At 47.5% G+C, this 14,893-nt stretch overlaps 1 protein-coding gene across 1 annotated transcript in view; it reads right to left on the minus strand.

Moving 5' to 3' along the window:
• Positions 1–14,893, minus strand: part of DNAJC7 (DnaJ heat shock protein family (Hsp40) member C7) — a 53,019-nt gene that overhangs the window by 26,768 nt on the left and 11,358 nt on the right. The window contains exons 3-9 of the mRNA XM_040435052.1: positions 9,580–9,704; positions 9,203–9,316; positions 8,787–8,861; positions 6,930–7,048; positions 5,721–5,874; positions 1,325–1,489; positions 482–573 (exon numbers count right to left, since the gene is read on the minus strand). Of these exons, the coding sequence (XP_040290986.1) occupies positions 482–573; positions 1,325–1,489; positions 5,721–5,874; positions 6,930–7,048; positions 8,787–8,861; positions 9,203–9,316; positions 9,580–9,704 (844 nt within the window). The remainder of the gene's footprint in view (positions 1–481; positions 574–1,324; positions 1,490–5,720; positions 5,875–6,929; positions 7,049–8,786; positions 8,862–9,202; positions 9,317–9,579; positions 9,705–14,893) is intronic.

A 14,893-nucleotide genomic window follows, 5' to 3' on the forward strand; every position in this document is an offset into this window, starting at 1 on the left:
ATTCTATATGTAGAAGTGTAGGAACACTAACTACTATATTCATCTGGGTCAATTTGAGAGGGAAATCTTGATCAATATACAGCACTGCTCAGCAATGCCCCCTGCAAAGAAGGGTTCATGAGTGCTCAGGCTATGTTAAGGGAGTTTTGCCATAAACCTTTAGCACCTGTCCCATGGATTGATGATAAATGTATGACTTCTGGGAATACGACTGCTAGAACCCTACAGATCCAAAAGAATAGGGGCCACTGTGTGACTGAAGCAGTGCTGGGCATATGCACCACGGCTCCATTCACACACGTGACTCAGGAACCCCTGTTCTTGTGATCAGTGGAGTCTCCGTGGTCGGACCCCAGCGATCATACACTGATCACCTATCTTGTGGATAAGTTATAAATGCTGACTCCTTTAAAGTAGGATATATACTAATATGAAAACCAGACACAAGAAGAGGATGACATTACAGATTACAGTTCCCTACCATTGTGCCCTCCGTAAATACGCCTTAATGTAGGTTTCATCCAGTTTTACTGCATTCGTACAATCCTCTATGGCCTCGTCCAGTTTCTTAAGCTGTTCAAATCAGAGAAGAACAGTTCCATTAGATTTATCACATAACCATTTTTTTTTTCTTAACTACCTATAGTATTATGTATAGAGCTAAGCCAATGGGGTTTACCCCAATTCTCCTTTGTATTCTCCCAATCTCCTACCAAGACATAAGTCCCAAGTCCCAAGAACAAAAGACCTCCTTTATATGAGTGATCATAAGTGTGTCTCTACAGTCTGCTACAGGAATGACAAACCCATATTCAGTTAATATATAGAAAGGCCATCACTAAATTTAGAAAATTTGGGATTTCTTCTGGTCTAGTTCAGGAGAATAGAGAATATATTGTTTGGGTTTAAAGGGATATTCAAAGTACATCAAGTTATCCCCTATCCACAGGACAGGGGATAACTACAAGATTGGTGGTCTGACCACTGAGACCTCCACCAATCACCACAACAGAGGCCCTGTATCCCCCAGGGACCCCTAAATTAAAGGAGTGGCAGGGCGCATGCTCTCTATGGGCCTGCCAGAGATAGGACTTAGCCATTTCCAGCAGTCCCATTGAGATGGGATGCAGTACGCATGTTCGAGCCGCTTCTCCATTTGATTTGGGGGCATGGGGCCCCTAATTTCATGAAAGTCCCAGTGGTGGCAGCCCCCCCCCCCCCCCCCCATCCCCAATTAACTGTTATTTATTTAGTTCATCTACCTGGAATACCCCTTTAATTGTATAAATAATTACCAACTCTAGTTGATACATACACCACTTACCTTTGCATTGACAGTGCCACGATTACAGTATAGTTTGGCGTTCGTTTTGATATTGTTGGGGTCTATGCTAAGCGCTTCTGAGTAAAGTCTGTAGGCCAGTTCGTAGTTTCCTTCTTTAAATGCCTGGTTGCCTTCTTCCTTCTTGGCTTTTAAGGCCTTGGCATTCTGAAATGAGTAGGTACTGCAATAAGGAAACGCATAAGAATCCCTAAAACAAGACTGGATGTCAACACAGGGGTCAAACTCTTTATTTTCCATCTTCCCTATACTGACCAATACGACCTGAATAACTTGTTTTTTGTACTCACCATAAAATCTGTTTCTCTTCTGTTCATTGGGGAGGGGAGGGGGGGGGGGGGGGGGGGGACACAGACATTGACCATGGGTATAGATGTTGCCGCTAGGAGGCTGACACTAAAGCACAAAAGTGTGAGCTTCTAGCTTCAGCTATACCCTTCCTGCAGGGACCAAGCTAATCAGTTTAGTGCAAAAGCAGAAGCCAAACATAAGAAAATCTCATTGTGTGCAAACCCAGAACCACAGGTCCGAAAAGGCCCATAAACAAAAAACTGGGTGAGAACTGTGTCCCCTAATGAACAGAAGAGAAACCGATTTTACTGCGAGTACAAAAAAATCTATTTTCTAAAACTCATTGGGGGACACAGGCCTTGACCATGGGACGTTCCAGAGCAGTCCCTGAGAGTGGGCTTAACTACAACCCCCCTGCCAATCAGAGAACCGCTGTTTGCAAAACTCTATGCCCCAAAGAAGCGTCAGAAGATGCAAAGGTGTGCACTCTGCAAAACTTGGAAAAAGTATACAAAAAAGACTACCAGGTCGCCGCCTTGCACACCCTAAGGGCCGAAGCCCAGTGATGCACCGTCCACGAGGCTCCCACTGCCCGAGCCAAATGAGCAGTCACCCGGTTCTTAACCCGGTACGCTTCCACAATAGCCAAACAAACCCATCTGGAAATGGAAGCCTTTGACGCTGCCCGCCCTCGTCTCGGCCTCTCTGGAATAACAAAAATGGAATCCGTCCGCCTGAAAGATGCCGTCTGGGACAGATAGATATGCACTGCACTCTCCAGATCCAGAGTATGGAGCGACTGTTCGAGGATGAGACGGATCCGGACAAAATGAAGGAAAAATAATCTCATTTAGATGGAATGTCGACACCACCTTCGGCAAGAAGGACTGTACAGGGTGAAGGACCACCTTATCCTGATGGAGGATCAGGAAGGGCGACTGACATGACAGAGCCGCGAGTTCTGACACTCTATGGATAGAAGTAATTGCAACCAAAAAAAAAGCCACCTTATAAGACAGGAAGCGCAGCGACACCTGCTGCAAAGGCTCAAACGGAGAAGATTGGAGAGCGTTGAGCACCAGGTTAAGATCCCAGGGATCCGACGGAGGACGGAAAGGGGGCGCTGCATGCCCCACCCTCTGCAGAAAAGTCAAACCGCCGAAAGTGAAGCTAAATTTTGCTGAAAAAGAATTTGAGAGAGCCGAGAGCCAGCCCCAAGTCCATGTCCGACTGCAGGAAAGCCAAAAGTCGCGGCAAAGAAACGAACGGGAGACGCCGGTCGCACCAACTAATGTAGGACTTCCAGGTCCGGTGGTAGATTCTGGAAAACGCCAAAACTAGGTGCATCTTATAGGGCGAAAAATACGGTACAGTGCAGCAGAGACCATAGTCAGTTTATATAGTCATTATATAGTGTTATATATTTTAATATGCACCTTGTGTTTTGTTATGCGCGTGAATCAGTCAGCCCCCCTACCCCCTAAGGCCCCCCCCCCCAGAACCCCCGCCCCCCGGGAAAATTGTCTTGCATGAAACCGGTCCTTGGTGCAAAAAAGGTTGGGGACCACTGGGTTAAAGGACTTGGAGACCTGTTGACTGGAATGCCAGGAAGGCCGCGGCTTAAAGGAAGGATTGCGCTTCTGGCCTGCGGCCGACTTATCGGACGCTGCCTTGGGGCTGGATTCCGCTTTTTTTACTTATTAGACCGCCCAATATTCTGTGGTAAATGGGTGCTCTTACCACCTGTAGCGTCCGAAATTATCTCATCCAGGCGCTTACCAAAAAGTCTGCCGCCGGTAAAGGGGAGGGGTCCTCAGGGTAAGCTTTTGCAGCATTATCTGCCGACCAGCATGAGAGCCATAGGGTACAGCGAATAGCCACCAACAGGGCTGACGAGTGAGCCATAAACCTGGCCGCGTCCAAAGATGCTTTACAAATATATCCACTGGCATGCGAGAGCTGCAGGGCCACATCTGCAAGTTCCCCCGAGGGGACTCCCGAGTCGAGACCCTGACGTAAATTACTTGCCCACTCTCCCATAGCCTTGCTCGCCCATCTAGAAGCAAACACCGGCTGCAGCGCTGTGCCCACTGCTTCAAAGGCAGATTTTGCAAACGCTTCCAGCTTCTTATCTTTGATATCAGAAAAAGAAGCCCCATCCGCCATTGCCAAATCCTCCGGAAAAGGATGTTCAAGGGAAATTCCACTCCTTGGAGAGAGATGAATCAAACACCTGGTGGCTGAGGAAATACTTGTGCGAATGACTGGACTTCCTAAAGGGAACACCCGCACTGACAGATGACGGAGCTGGATCCTCAACCTGCAATGTCTCAATAACTGCCGTAATTAAATTGTCCACCATGGAGGATAGTATGGGCGACTGACTCTCTGGTGAGACAACATCCTCATCTGACCCTCTCTCCTCGGAACATGCCTCTTCAACTGAGGACTTGTGGGAGTGACACTCTCGAGCAGGAGGAGGAGAGACCGAGGACACGGGAGATGCAGAACCCCTTTTGGGGGAGGAAGTTTTGGCCCGTTTTGTGGGGCCGCCGCAATGGGCATGAGCCCCATGATCACCCCGCCCCCCTCCCCGCCCCCTCAGACACTGGCCAGGGAAAGAATAAGCCATGGGAGTGGCCCTGCAGGAGTAGGCCGCACAGAAGCCGGGGCCTCAATTAATAATGGCCCCGGCTGCCCCTGCAGACGCACCGACCAGAAAGTAGCGCTTGGGAAGAAAAAAGCTCCATCCCCTCCTCCCCCAGTCACGTTCAGGAGAACGCCGCTGGATCAAGCAAGCCACATAAGGACGCCACGGCGTGCAGCCACCAGCAGGAGCAGCCCCCTGAGTCCTGGAAGATGAACGCCCCCAGGTACCATTAAAGGGCTCCATTGCTTCCCATAATACAGGTGACATCACACATGGGGAGGAGAGGGGGCACTGCTGGCAGTCTCCTACTCACCTGTCCGAAGTCTTCTGCCCCCCTGGCTCCAGCCGGATCACCACCTTCGGTGTGCGGTCCCTTGGTGAAAGACGCTACACCGGAAACAGAGGGGACTTTCACTGGGGCGGCCGTGGTGATGCGATTGCTGGCAGGAGACAGAGGTTTTTGCGGGAACCTCTGGTCCTCCTTTTCTTCCGAAGAGCGGGAATGAGCAGGGGGTTTGGGTGATCCCCTGGTCTCCCGGTTGGGAGTGCAGGCTGTTTAAAAGACTGCCTGAAGCTTCCCGCTAGAAGAAAAAAAAAAAAAAAAAAAAAAAAAAAAAAAAGACAAAATTAGTAACTAGCAAACCTGCAACGCAGGAAGGTCTGCCTCCTACAGACACCAAGCTAAAACTGATTAGCTTGGTCCCTGCAGGAAGGGATAAAGCTGAAGAGGAAGGAGCTTACACTATGTGTGCTTAGTGTCCGCCTCCTAACGGCAACAGCTATACCCATGGTCAAGGCCTTTCTCCCCCAATGAGACGGATGAGAAATATCATACATGGCGCCACGTGAATGATTTGAGCTCTACACAGATCACACAGCTCCGTGCAGTCAGCCGTTCCAAAAAGTATATGGCGGCTACAAAATTAATATAGTTGTGTGAACCAAAGCAGAGGTCAGAAAGAAATCTATGCTCAGAATGAGGTTTCCCACCTTGTTAGCGTTCAGGCTGCACAAGCGGAAGAAAGGACAAGCGGCAGTTGACAGGCATGTAAAGCCTAGGGAAGCATGCACAACTTAAAGGGAACCTGTCACCTGGATTTTGTGTATAGAGCTGAGGACATTGGTTGCTAGATGGCCGCTAGCACGTCCACAATACCCAGTCCCCATAGCTCTGTGTGCTTTTATTGTGTTAAAAAACCCGATTTGATACATATGCAAATGAACCTGAGATGAGTCCTGTCCCTGACTCATCTCACGTACAGGACTCATCTCAGGTTAATTTGCATATGTATCAAATCGGGTTTTTTTTACACAATAAAAGCACACAGAGCTATGGGGACTGGGTATTGTGGATGTGCTAGCGGCTATCTAGCAACCAATGTCCTCAGTTCTATACACAAAATCCCGGTGACAGGTTCCCTTTAACATGACACGTACCCTGCAGGCTAGTCGCGCTTTCTGGTGATCGGGGAACATTTTCAAAGCCTGCACAAAAAACTGTACGGCCTTCTCGATGCAGTCTTCATAGTATAGACAGAGACCCCGCACGTAAAGCGCATCAGCATTCGTGGAGTCCATCCGTAAGATGTCGCTGAAAATTAGGGAGAAATTAAGAAATGATCAACTGTACAGTCACTGTATTAACTCCTTCAAGAGCCAAGCCTGTTCACCTCAACTCAAATATATATTTTTTTTAGGTGGGTGTGTGACGTTTTCTTTTATATTTTTGCGTTATCTGGGGAAATAACTTTGCAATTTATAGAATTTTTGTTCCATACAAACAGAAGATTTAGGTCTGCTGCTGGGGTAACCCTTAAAGTGTAACTGCCATTCTTTTTTTTTTTAATTTGTGTAATGTATAGGAGCATTGATATGGACCATTTCTGTAATATTTAATTACTGAAATCTCACATTTCTGTTAGAAAAATAGCTGTAAAGTGGGCCATTTTGAGCCTTCACGACGCTCCTCTGTCTTCTGTTTACATAACAGTCAATGTTAGCAAGTCTCCACCGTTATGTAAACAGAAGACAGAGGAGCATCGCTAAGGCTCATAATGGGCCACTTTACAGCTATTTTTCTAACAGAAATTTAAGATTTCCGTAATTAAAGTAAAGTACATTACAAAAATGGTCAGCATCACTGCCCCTATACATTAGAAAAAAAATAAAAAATGAATGACAGTTACACTTTAATGTGCCCTTACTGCAGGCGGGGTAGAACATACAAGTCCCATGGTATCGTCTCTGTCCCCAAGGCCAGATCAGAGGGGTTCCACAGTCCCCGATTGTTCACCCAATGAAAGGGATAGAAGCCCTCTTTAATAATGCTGGGGCCGTTAAAGAAGGAGCTAGGCTGTCATAGTGAAAGCACCCACTCCACTGCGGCACAGGACACCCGTGCAGGACTTTCTGTGGTGTGGTAATAACATGGTGCTGTGGAATAAGGTGCCTTAATGGCTATCATAAATAAAAAGGAGTACTGGCGGTAATTAAGGGGTTAAGTTAAAGGGGCTACACTATAGAAAGCCTGTCTATCCACTGAACACTTGGAGGAACATAGAGACATCATGCACTTCTAGACTGAAGAGCTTTAGGGCTGCAGGTTCCACGTGTGCAATACAAGCTTTAGACCGAGCACATACACACCTAGCAACAGACTGAGCATCCGGGTAGCGGCCAAGAAGCGCCAGGCATTCTGCTTTGAGGATTTTGAAGCGGTGGCAGGCAGGGGCCAACTCTAAGGCTCGGTCCATGCAGAACACAACCTGACGTAAGACAGAGTAAGCAAATGACCACAGGATATGGCATTCTGACCAAGAATCTTATTCTGCATTTCATGAAACACTGCAGGGATCAGTTCATCTTCTCCTTTGAAAGTTGCAGACCATATGTGACTATTCTGCGGTAACCAAGAGCAGCAAAGTCAACAAGAGAAGACGGGACAGCATGAGGACTATGCTCTACTTTATTGCACTTCCTCGTCAGATTTGTTCATTATGAGAATAGAAACTGCAACTAAATGACGGAAACAACATACAGAGAATGACTCAGATGCATTTTTGCTGGCTTAGCTTAGCCTTTTTTCTAAGCAGAAGAACCTACAGGTCGTCCAAAACCTGATGAACACTTCAAGAGAGTACCTAAACCTCGACGCAAAGCACGGAAGGTGCAGCGATGCTTTGCACCTTCAGTTTGCATCGCCTCTGCTCTGCTTTTGCAGCAAAAGCAGAGCCGATGAAAGCAGGAGGTGCAGAGCCCTCTGGGAAGCTTGAGTAAAGGTTTAGGTACCCTTTAACCTTTTTTCATAGTGGTCAGCGCTCCATTTCTTTGACACAGAGCTTCAGAATTAAAAAGGTAACATGCTTTTTACCTGAAACCACCACTAGAGGGAGCTTACTGTATATAAAATTCACTATATGAACATGGAGAAGTAAGCTCCCTCTAGTGGTGGCTGCAGGCAGCTAAATGTTTTCTTTTAAATCTATATCTATGAGAGAGCACTGTATAAAGACATAGAAATAACATAAAAGTTTATCACGGCACATTAAAGGCTATGGGCACGTTTGCCCCTTTTTTTTATTGAATTGCATCCATTATGTAATAAAAAAACATTTTGCAATTTGTTTTAAGAGCTGCAATCTTTAAAGGGGTTGTCTCACTTCAGCATTTATCATGTAGAGAAGTTAATACAAGGCACTTACTAATGTATTGTGATTGTCCATATTGCTTCCTTTGCTGGCTGGATTCATTTTTGCATTACATTATACACTGCTCGTTTCCAGGGGTTACGACCACCCTGCAATCCAGCAGCAGTGGTCGTGCTCATACACTATAGGAAAAGGCGCCCACCCCTCTGGTGATTGGGACAGCGGGAGTGCTCATAGGCATGCATAGGAGGAGCCTCTCATCCCGGCCACCTCGTATCTGTGCTGCAGCGGTGGCCATAACCCCTGGATACGAGCCGTGTATAATGCGATGGAAAAATGAATCAAACCAGCAAAAGGAAGCAATATGGACAATCACAATACATTAGTAACTGCCTTGAATTAGCTTTCTCTACATAAATGCCATTTTCTGAAGTGAGACAACCCGTTAAAGGTACCTCTACTTGGTATAAGATTGCTTCCACTACTAATAGGAGCAAATACTCTTATTAACCTATGTGCTAAACTTAACCCCCTGGCACTAGTGACAGATGAGTGAAGCCTGCCCCCTTGACTTGCAGCTGCCCAGTACTTGACACTAGCAGCGTCTACTGCACAGACAGAAATGCGGCAGGTGGGCAGACGTGTGAAGTCATTCTCACCCACTTCACACCATGCAAGAAGATGACCAAGTCAGGGAGCCCTGGGGCTTTCACTATGTAAACTCACTGTTTCCTTGCACTTTTAACCCTGTCTGGGGTATACTCAGGCTCTTGGTATGTGTATATACATTACAGCTTAGCGCAGCAAGCCAATGGTATTCAAGGGGGTAAATATCCATAGGGAGAAGTAGTCTAACCTTCCTGAAATCCCGTTTGTCAAAGTCAGCTTCTCCAATCCTTTCATACTCTAAGACAGCCGCCGCGTTCTTCAACTAAATGGAAAAGAAGAGCAATTTAAAAGGGGTTATCCCATGGGTAATGTAAAAAATTAAAATCTGACATCATATAGTATATGAAAATCTCTTTCTAACAAAGCTAGAACCAGCCGTGAACCTGACATGGATCCTGAGATCTCTGCTAGATTTCAAGCTGACAGGGGGAGCTTGTCCTTTCTCCTGCAGCTGGTGGCAATGAAAGGACGGAACCGAGCATGTGCGTCCACCTCATTGAGGTGGGCAGAGAAATTAGAAAAAGAGCAACACCGCCATGTGCACATAAAGATACATACACGAACTAGCCGATCCAGCATATATTCCCGCAGAGCATCTCTTACCTCCTGCCGCGTCGGTTCGTTGATTGGCTCCAGTTCTAACACCTTCTGGAAACAGCGTGTAGCAGCCATAGCATTTCCCAGAGATAAGTGACACTTCCCTTCTCGTTGATGACCCTGGAAACGTATAAAATGACGATTATAAGCACCGCTACTACAGGCTGCGCCAAAGATGTGTCCGGACAGATCCATGTAGAGCAGGCATGGCCAACCTGCGGCTCTCCAGCTGTTGTAAAACTACAACTCCCACCATGCCCTGCTGTAGGCCGATAGCTGTAGACTGCCCGGGCATGATGGAGAGCCTCAGATTGGCCATCCCTGGTGTAGAGGCTCCAACAATCAGACTCTAGAAAACGCCAGCACTTGGGTGTAGGACCTACCTTTACAAAGGAGTCATCAAGCCGGACAGCTTGCTGAGCATCTTCCAGCCCCTCCCGGAACTTCCCAAGCATCATCAGGGTAGCCGCTCGGTTTCCATAGTAACTGGCATTTTTGCTTGAGCAATCTAAAAAAAAAAATTATATGTATCCATCGGCCTAGTTAAAGCAACTGCTGAAATTCTGCAATTACACTTCGGATCCATAGATGGCGCTCTTCCCAGTTTTTAACCGTTCATGCAGATTTCAGTGGAATGATTATTATGACAGATTTGTCACATTAAAGGGCCCGATTGTAGAGATGCTACATTTCTGCAGGTAATTGTATATTTCCAACCCTTTATGAATCTTCAATTTCCTAATGCAATTGGATGCAAAATGATTTAAAAGGTTATTCCCATCTCAGACATTGGTGGCATAATGCTAGGATATGCCCCCAATGTCAGATAGGTGCAGGTCCCACCGCTAGAACGAGCCTCTGAAAGTGAAGGAGAGCGTACCGCACAAGTATGCATGCCCACCATTAAAGGGGTTCTCTGGGCTTTTAATATCGATGACCTATCCTCAGGATAGACCATCAATATCAGATCGGCAGGGGTCCGACTCCCGACACCCTTGCTGATCAGCTGTATGAAGGGAAGGCGCGCAGTGAGCACGTGCCGTCTTCCCTCTCTCTACCTGTTTGCTGCTGTTTTGCCCTAGACATAGCAGCATGAAGCAAGAAGGGAGAGGGCAGGTGGTTGGCAGAGTGCCGGGTGTCAGACCCTTGATCTGATATTGATGACCTATTCCAAGGGTAGGTCATCAATATTAAAAGCCTGGAGACCCCTTTAACCACTTTGGGAGATTTGAAAATAGCATTGCGTTTGCTCGGCTATTTTCGGAAATCCCATAGAATAGAAGGGAGAGCGTGCAGACATGTGCGGAGCGCTCTCCTTCATTTTCAAGGGCACGTTCTGGAGATAGGTGGAGCTAACTGACATTGGCGCCATACCCTTGCTATATGCCTCCAATGTCTGAGAGGTGAAAAACCCCTTTAATTCGAAAACACCACTTGAAGAAAACCTGGTGGTAGAAGAGGTCATCATTATACAGCAGCATGCCTACATTGTGCCACTTTAAAAATATTTAAAGGGGATGTGCACTGTGACAATCCTTTGGTTAGAAGCTGATCACAGGGTGTCCTGCTGCTGGGACCCCATCAATCACCACAAATCTGTGGCCTCTACTTGGGAAACTAGACAGTACACAGTCCTATCATTGGGTTGTCCATACAGTGCCCAGACACGTAGGGTCCTCCTGAGAACAGAGAGGAAAGTATAAAAAAAATCCTCGTAGGCCGCTATCTGGCATCAAGAATATAAGCCAGTAGCAAATTCTTGTGAATCAGGAACTTTTATTTTTTGTCTATTCATTGCGTCTCAAGGGCAGATTGCCCTCTTTGTAATATGTCATTAGCTGACGAAGTCGACAATCTGCTCCTGAAATGCGTTGTACAGACAAAAAGTAAAGTTTCAGATTAATAAGAATTTGCTTCTGGATTATCTCGACTCCAGATAACAGCACCCGCTAGGATCATTTCATACTTACCTCGTCCCACTGGTCCTGATTCTAGGCTGCAGTCGAGGGTTACTCTAATAGTACATTGAAGGCGTTGTGTCTGACACTACATCCATAGGCGAGTCGACTACCTGGTCCTACATTTGTCCTATTCTGGTAATTCACATGAGACGCTGCCTCCCTCTCCTTCTCTTTGGCACTTGGATGGGAGAGTGCTGCAGTAACCAGGCTTAGGGTTTATTCCCACTACCGTGTTTGGCCCAGTCTCGGCAGCAACTCCCTGACCCGAACTGACTGCATCATAGTGATTTCTGATCGTCAGTTCCTATCTGGTTGTGGGACTACTGTACTGTGCTCACATCATCTAATGAGAACAGTACAATAGACTGGCTACATCAGAGGAGCCAATACACGGGCGTGTTTCCTGGACTGAGAACAGTCGTACGAGATAGGCCTTAGTCACTACGAAGTGTAGGTAGCTGCGCCTGACGCCAGTGCCCCAAGGCTCCTACAAGCAGCTGATCACCGGGGGTGCTAGGAGTCAGACCCGATACTGATGAAGGATAGGTCATCAATACTGAAGTACTGGAAAACCCAGGCACAATGTAAGTCATTCAACTCTTTCATACGTGAAATGATTAATTGAGCGCAACAGTCTTCAGGCTGTTACTAGTCAGTTGTGACGTCTGCACACTAGAGCAGGGATCAGCAACCTTCGGCCCTCCGGCTGCTGTGAAACTACGACTCCCAGCATGCACATTTTCTAGGCTGCTCTTGTAACTCCCATAGAATTGAAAGGAGGATTTGGGGAGAAGTAGTTTCAGAACAGCTGGAGTGCCGAAGGTCTAGAGGACAACTGGACTGTGCAGCAGAAGTTACCGTCCGGGCCTTTCAGGTTTTTCTGTAGGTACAGCTTCTAGACTTTTTATTGTATAACTGGTCCCACTACTTGTCAGCTCCCGGGACCAGTACATGCTTCTAATGCACAATATACCCTCCCCCCGGACACAACAAGCAGGCCCGTCAGCTGCTCGGCCAACCTGCTGTTTTTAGAGATGATCCATATGGTTAGGAAGCAGCTGGAAGCAATGACATCTGCTGACGTTACATACCAGCGTGAGCTCAGAGAGGTGCGTGACTGGGGAACGTATACAGAGATGCATGTATCCTGCCTCACAACCCATCCTTCTGTGATGTGCAATTCCCCAACACTGGCCCTCTTCTTTAAACCTTTGCTGGGCGCCTCTCAGAGCTCTCTAAACCTTTTGGTTTAGTCGGCTCTGCTTGACTTTTCCCAGGGGCGGAGTATGGATCCTATATACTTGGATCTGCACTCCGCAAGCAAGAGCCAATGAAAGCGGAAGGTGTGGAGCACGCTGAGAAGCAATGCTGAACCTTGATGGTTTCAGCAAAGGTTTAGGGTTTAAAAGGCTGACCTGTTGCATGTGCGCTTGGCAGCTGAAGGCATCTGTGTTGGTCCCATGTTCATATGTGCCCACATTGCTGAGAAAAATGAAGCTATGATATAGGCAAATGAGCCTCTACGAGGAACCGGGGCGTTGCCGCTACACCTAGAGGCTCTGCTCTCTCTGCAACTGCCGCTCCCTCTCTACTTTAATTGACAGGGCCATGCAGTGGAAACATGATCATGCCTGGCCCTGTCAATCAAAGTGCAGAAGCTGCAGCAGTTGCAGAGAGAGCTGAGCCTCTAGGTGTAATGCCAACACCCCCGGTTGCTCTTAGAGGATCATTTGCATATATTAAAACTAGGGGTGCACCGAAATTTCGGCAGCCGAAAATATCGGCCGAAAATGCACCTAATCCACTTCGGCCGATATTGTTACATATCGGCCGAAAATATGGGGTGTGGGATTTGTCACCCACCATCTGCGGGCGTCTGCATCTTTATTTTACCTTACAATCGTGAGGCTCCAGTAACTAACAACTCTGCAGGCAGAGCGGAGGCCGGCGTAACGTCACTTACTCACGTGACGCGCCTGCTCCGCCTCCTTCATTCATGAAGTGGGCGGAGCAGGTGCGTCACGTGAGTAAGTGACGTTACGCCGCCCTCCGCTCTGCCTGCAGAGTTGTTACCGGAGCGTCACGATTGTAAGGTAAAATAAAGATGCAGTGAGTGATGCTGTGAGCAGCAGGGCCGGGGCTGTTATGGGTAGGGGGATCGGTCTATGGCACTGCTATGGGGAGGGGGGGATCTGTGCACTGTTATGGGGAGGGGGGATCTGTGCACTGTTATGGGAAAAGGGATCTGTGCACTGTTATGCCCATAACAGTGCACATATCCCCTCTCCATAACAGCGCCACCCACAGATCCCCCTCTCCATAACAGCGCCACCCACAGATCCCCCTCTCCATAACAGCGCCACCCACAGATCCCCCTCTCCATAACAGCGCCACCCACAGATCCCCCTCTCCATAACAGCGCCACCCACAGATCCCCCTCTCCATAACAGCACCACCCACAGATCCCCCTCTCCATAACAGCGCCACCCACAGATCCCCCTCTCCATAACAGCGCCACCCACAGATCCCCCTCTCCATAACAGCGCCACCCACAGATCCCCCTCTCCATAACAGCGCCACCCACAGATCCCCCTCTCCATAACAGCGCCACCCACAGATCCCCCTCTCCATAACAGCGCCACCCACAGATCCCCCTCTCCATAACAGCGCCACCCACAGATCCCCCTCTCCATAACAGCGCCACCCACAGATCCCCCTCTCCATAACAGCGCCACCCACAGATGAATTTCATTCATGAAAAAGAATTATTAATAAAATCATTTAAAAAAAAGTATTTTAAAAGTATTTGGGCAAAAAGGCAGTTTCGGTTTCGGTTTTCGGTCAAGGGCATCCTGAATTTTCGGTTTCGGACCAGAATTTTCATTTCGGTGCACCCCTAATTAAAACTATTTTTCTCAGCAATGCGGCCACATATGAACACGGGACCAACACTGATGTCTTCAGCTGCCAAACGCACATGCAACAGGTCAGCCAGTTTCATAGGCGCAAATCTGCTGACAGATGCCCTTTAAGAGGACTACCCCTCTAAAAGACCATTTTCACTGCAATTGAAAAACGGTCGCATCAAAGAGGTTCCACTATATCTATATATACACGATATTCAGCTGCCATTATAACAAAATCGTGACAGACATATCTGCTGTATACGCAGAGAAAAAAAGCTAAAAGAAAAGCTATGTACATGAATCTAGGGTTGGGCCATACTACTAGACCCATAGTCCTGACGCGGCTCCATGTATTACTGGTGCTGCTCCACAAATCAGTGGTCTGAGCCAGTGCAGGCTTCAACTGCGGCCTAATGGAGAATATATAACCTCAAAGTGCTCCATGGGACACCAGATGAGGCTCCACTTAAAAGGTGGCCATTGATTTCCTAAAAACTTGACAATGGAGGACTGTCACTCACCAAGAATGGGGATTACTGTTCCAGACTCACCTAGACATACTAATGGCTGCTGCTCAGTGGTAAAAAGTTGTACAATTCAGTTAGGCTACATGAACACAAAAGACTACCATTGGTCTTAAAACAAACGGGTGATGGCTTTGGAAAAAAAGGTCCATGACATGTCCGTTTGTCACTGTGGTGTGCATGTAGCCTTAGGGACAAGTGAATCAATTCTCTCATCCGAACAAGTTTTAAAGGGTTTCTACCACCAGATTTTGACCTAATTAGCTGTCAGACACAAGCGATCTGCTGGTGTCTGCTGTACCTAAT

Source organism: Bufo bufo, chromosome 6 (assembly GCF_905171765.1).
Source record: "Bufo bufo chromosome 6, aBufBuf1.1, whole genome shotgun sequence".
NCBI lineage: Eukaryota > Metazoa > Chordata > Amphibia > Anura > Bufonidae > Bufo > Bufo bufo.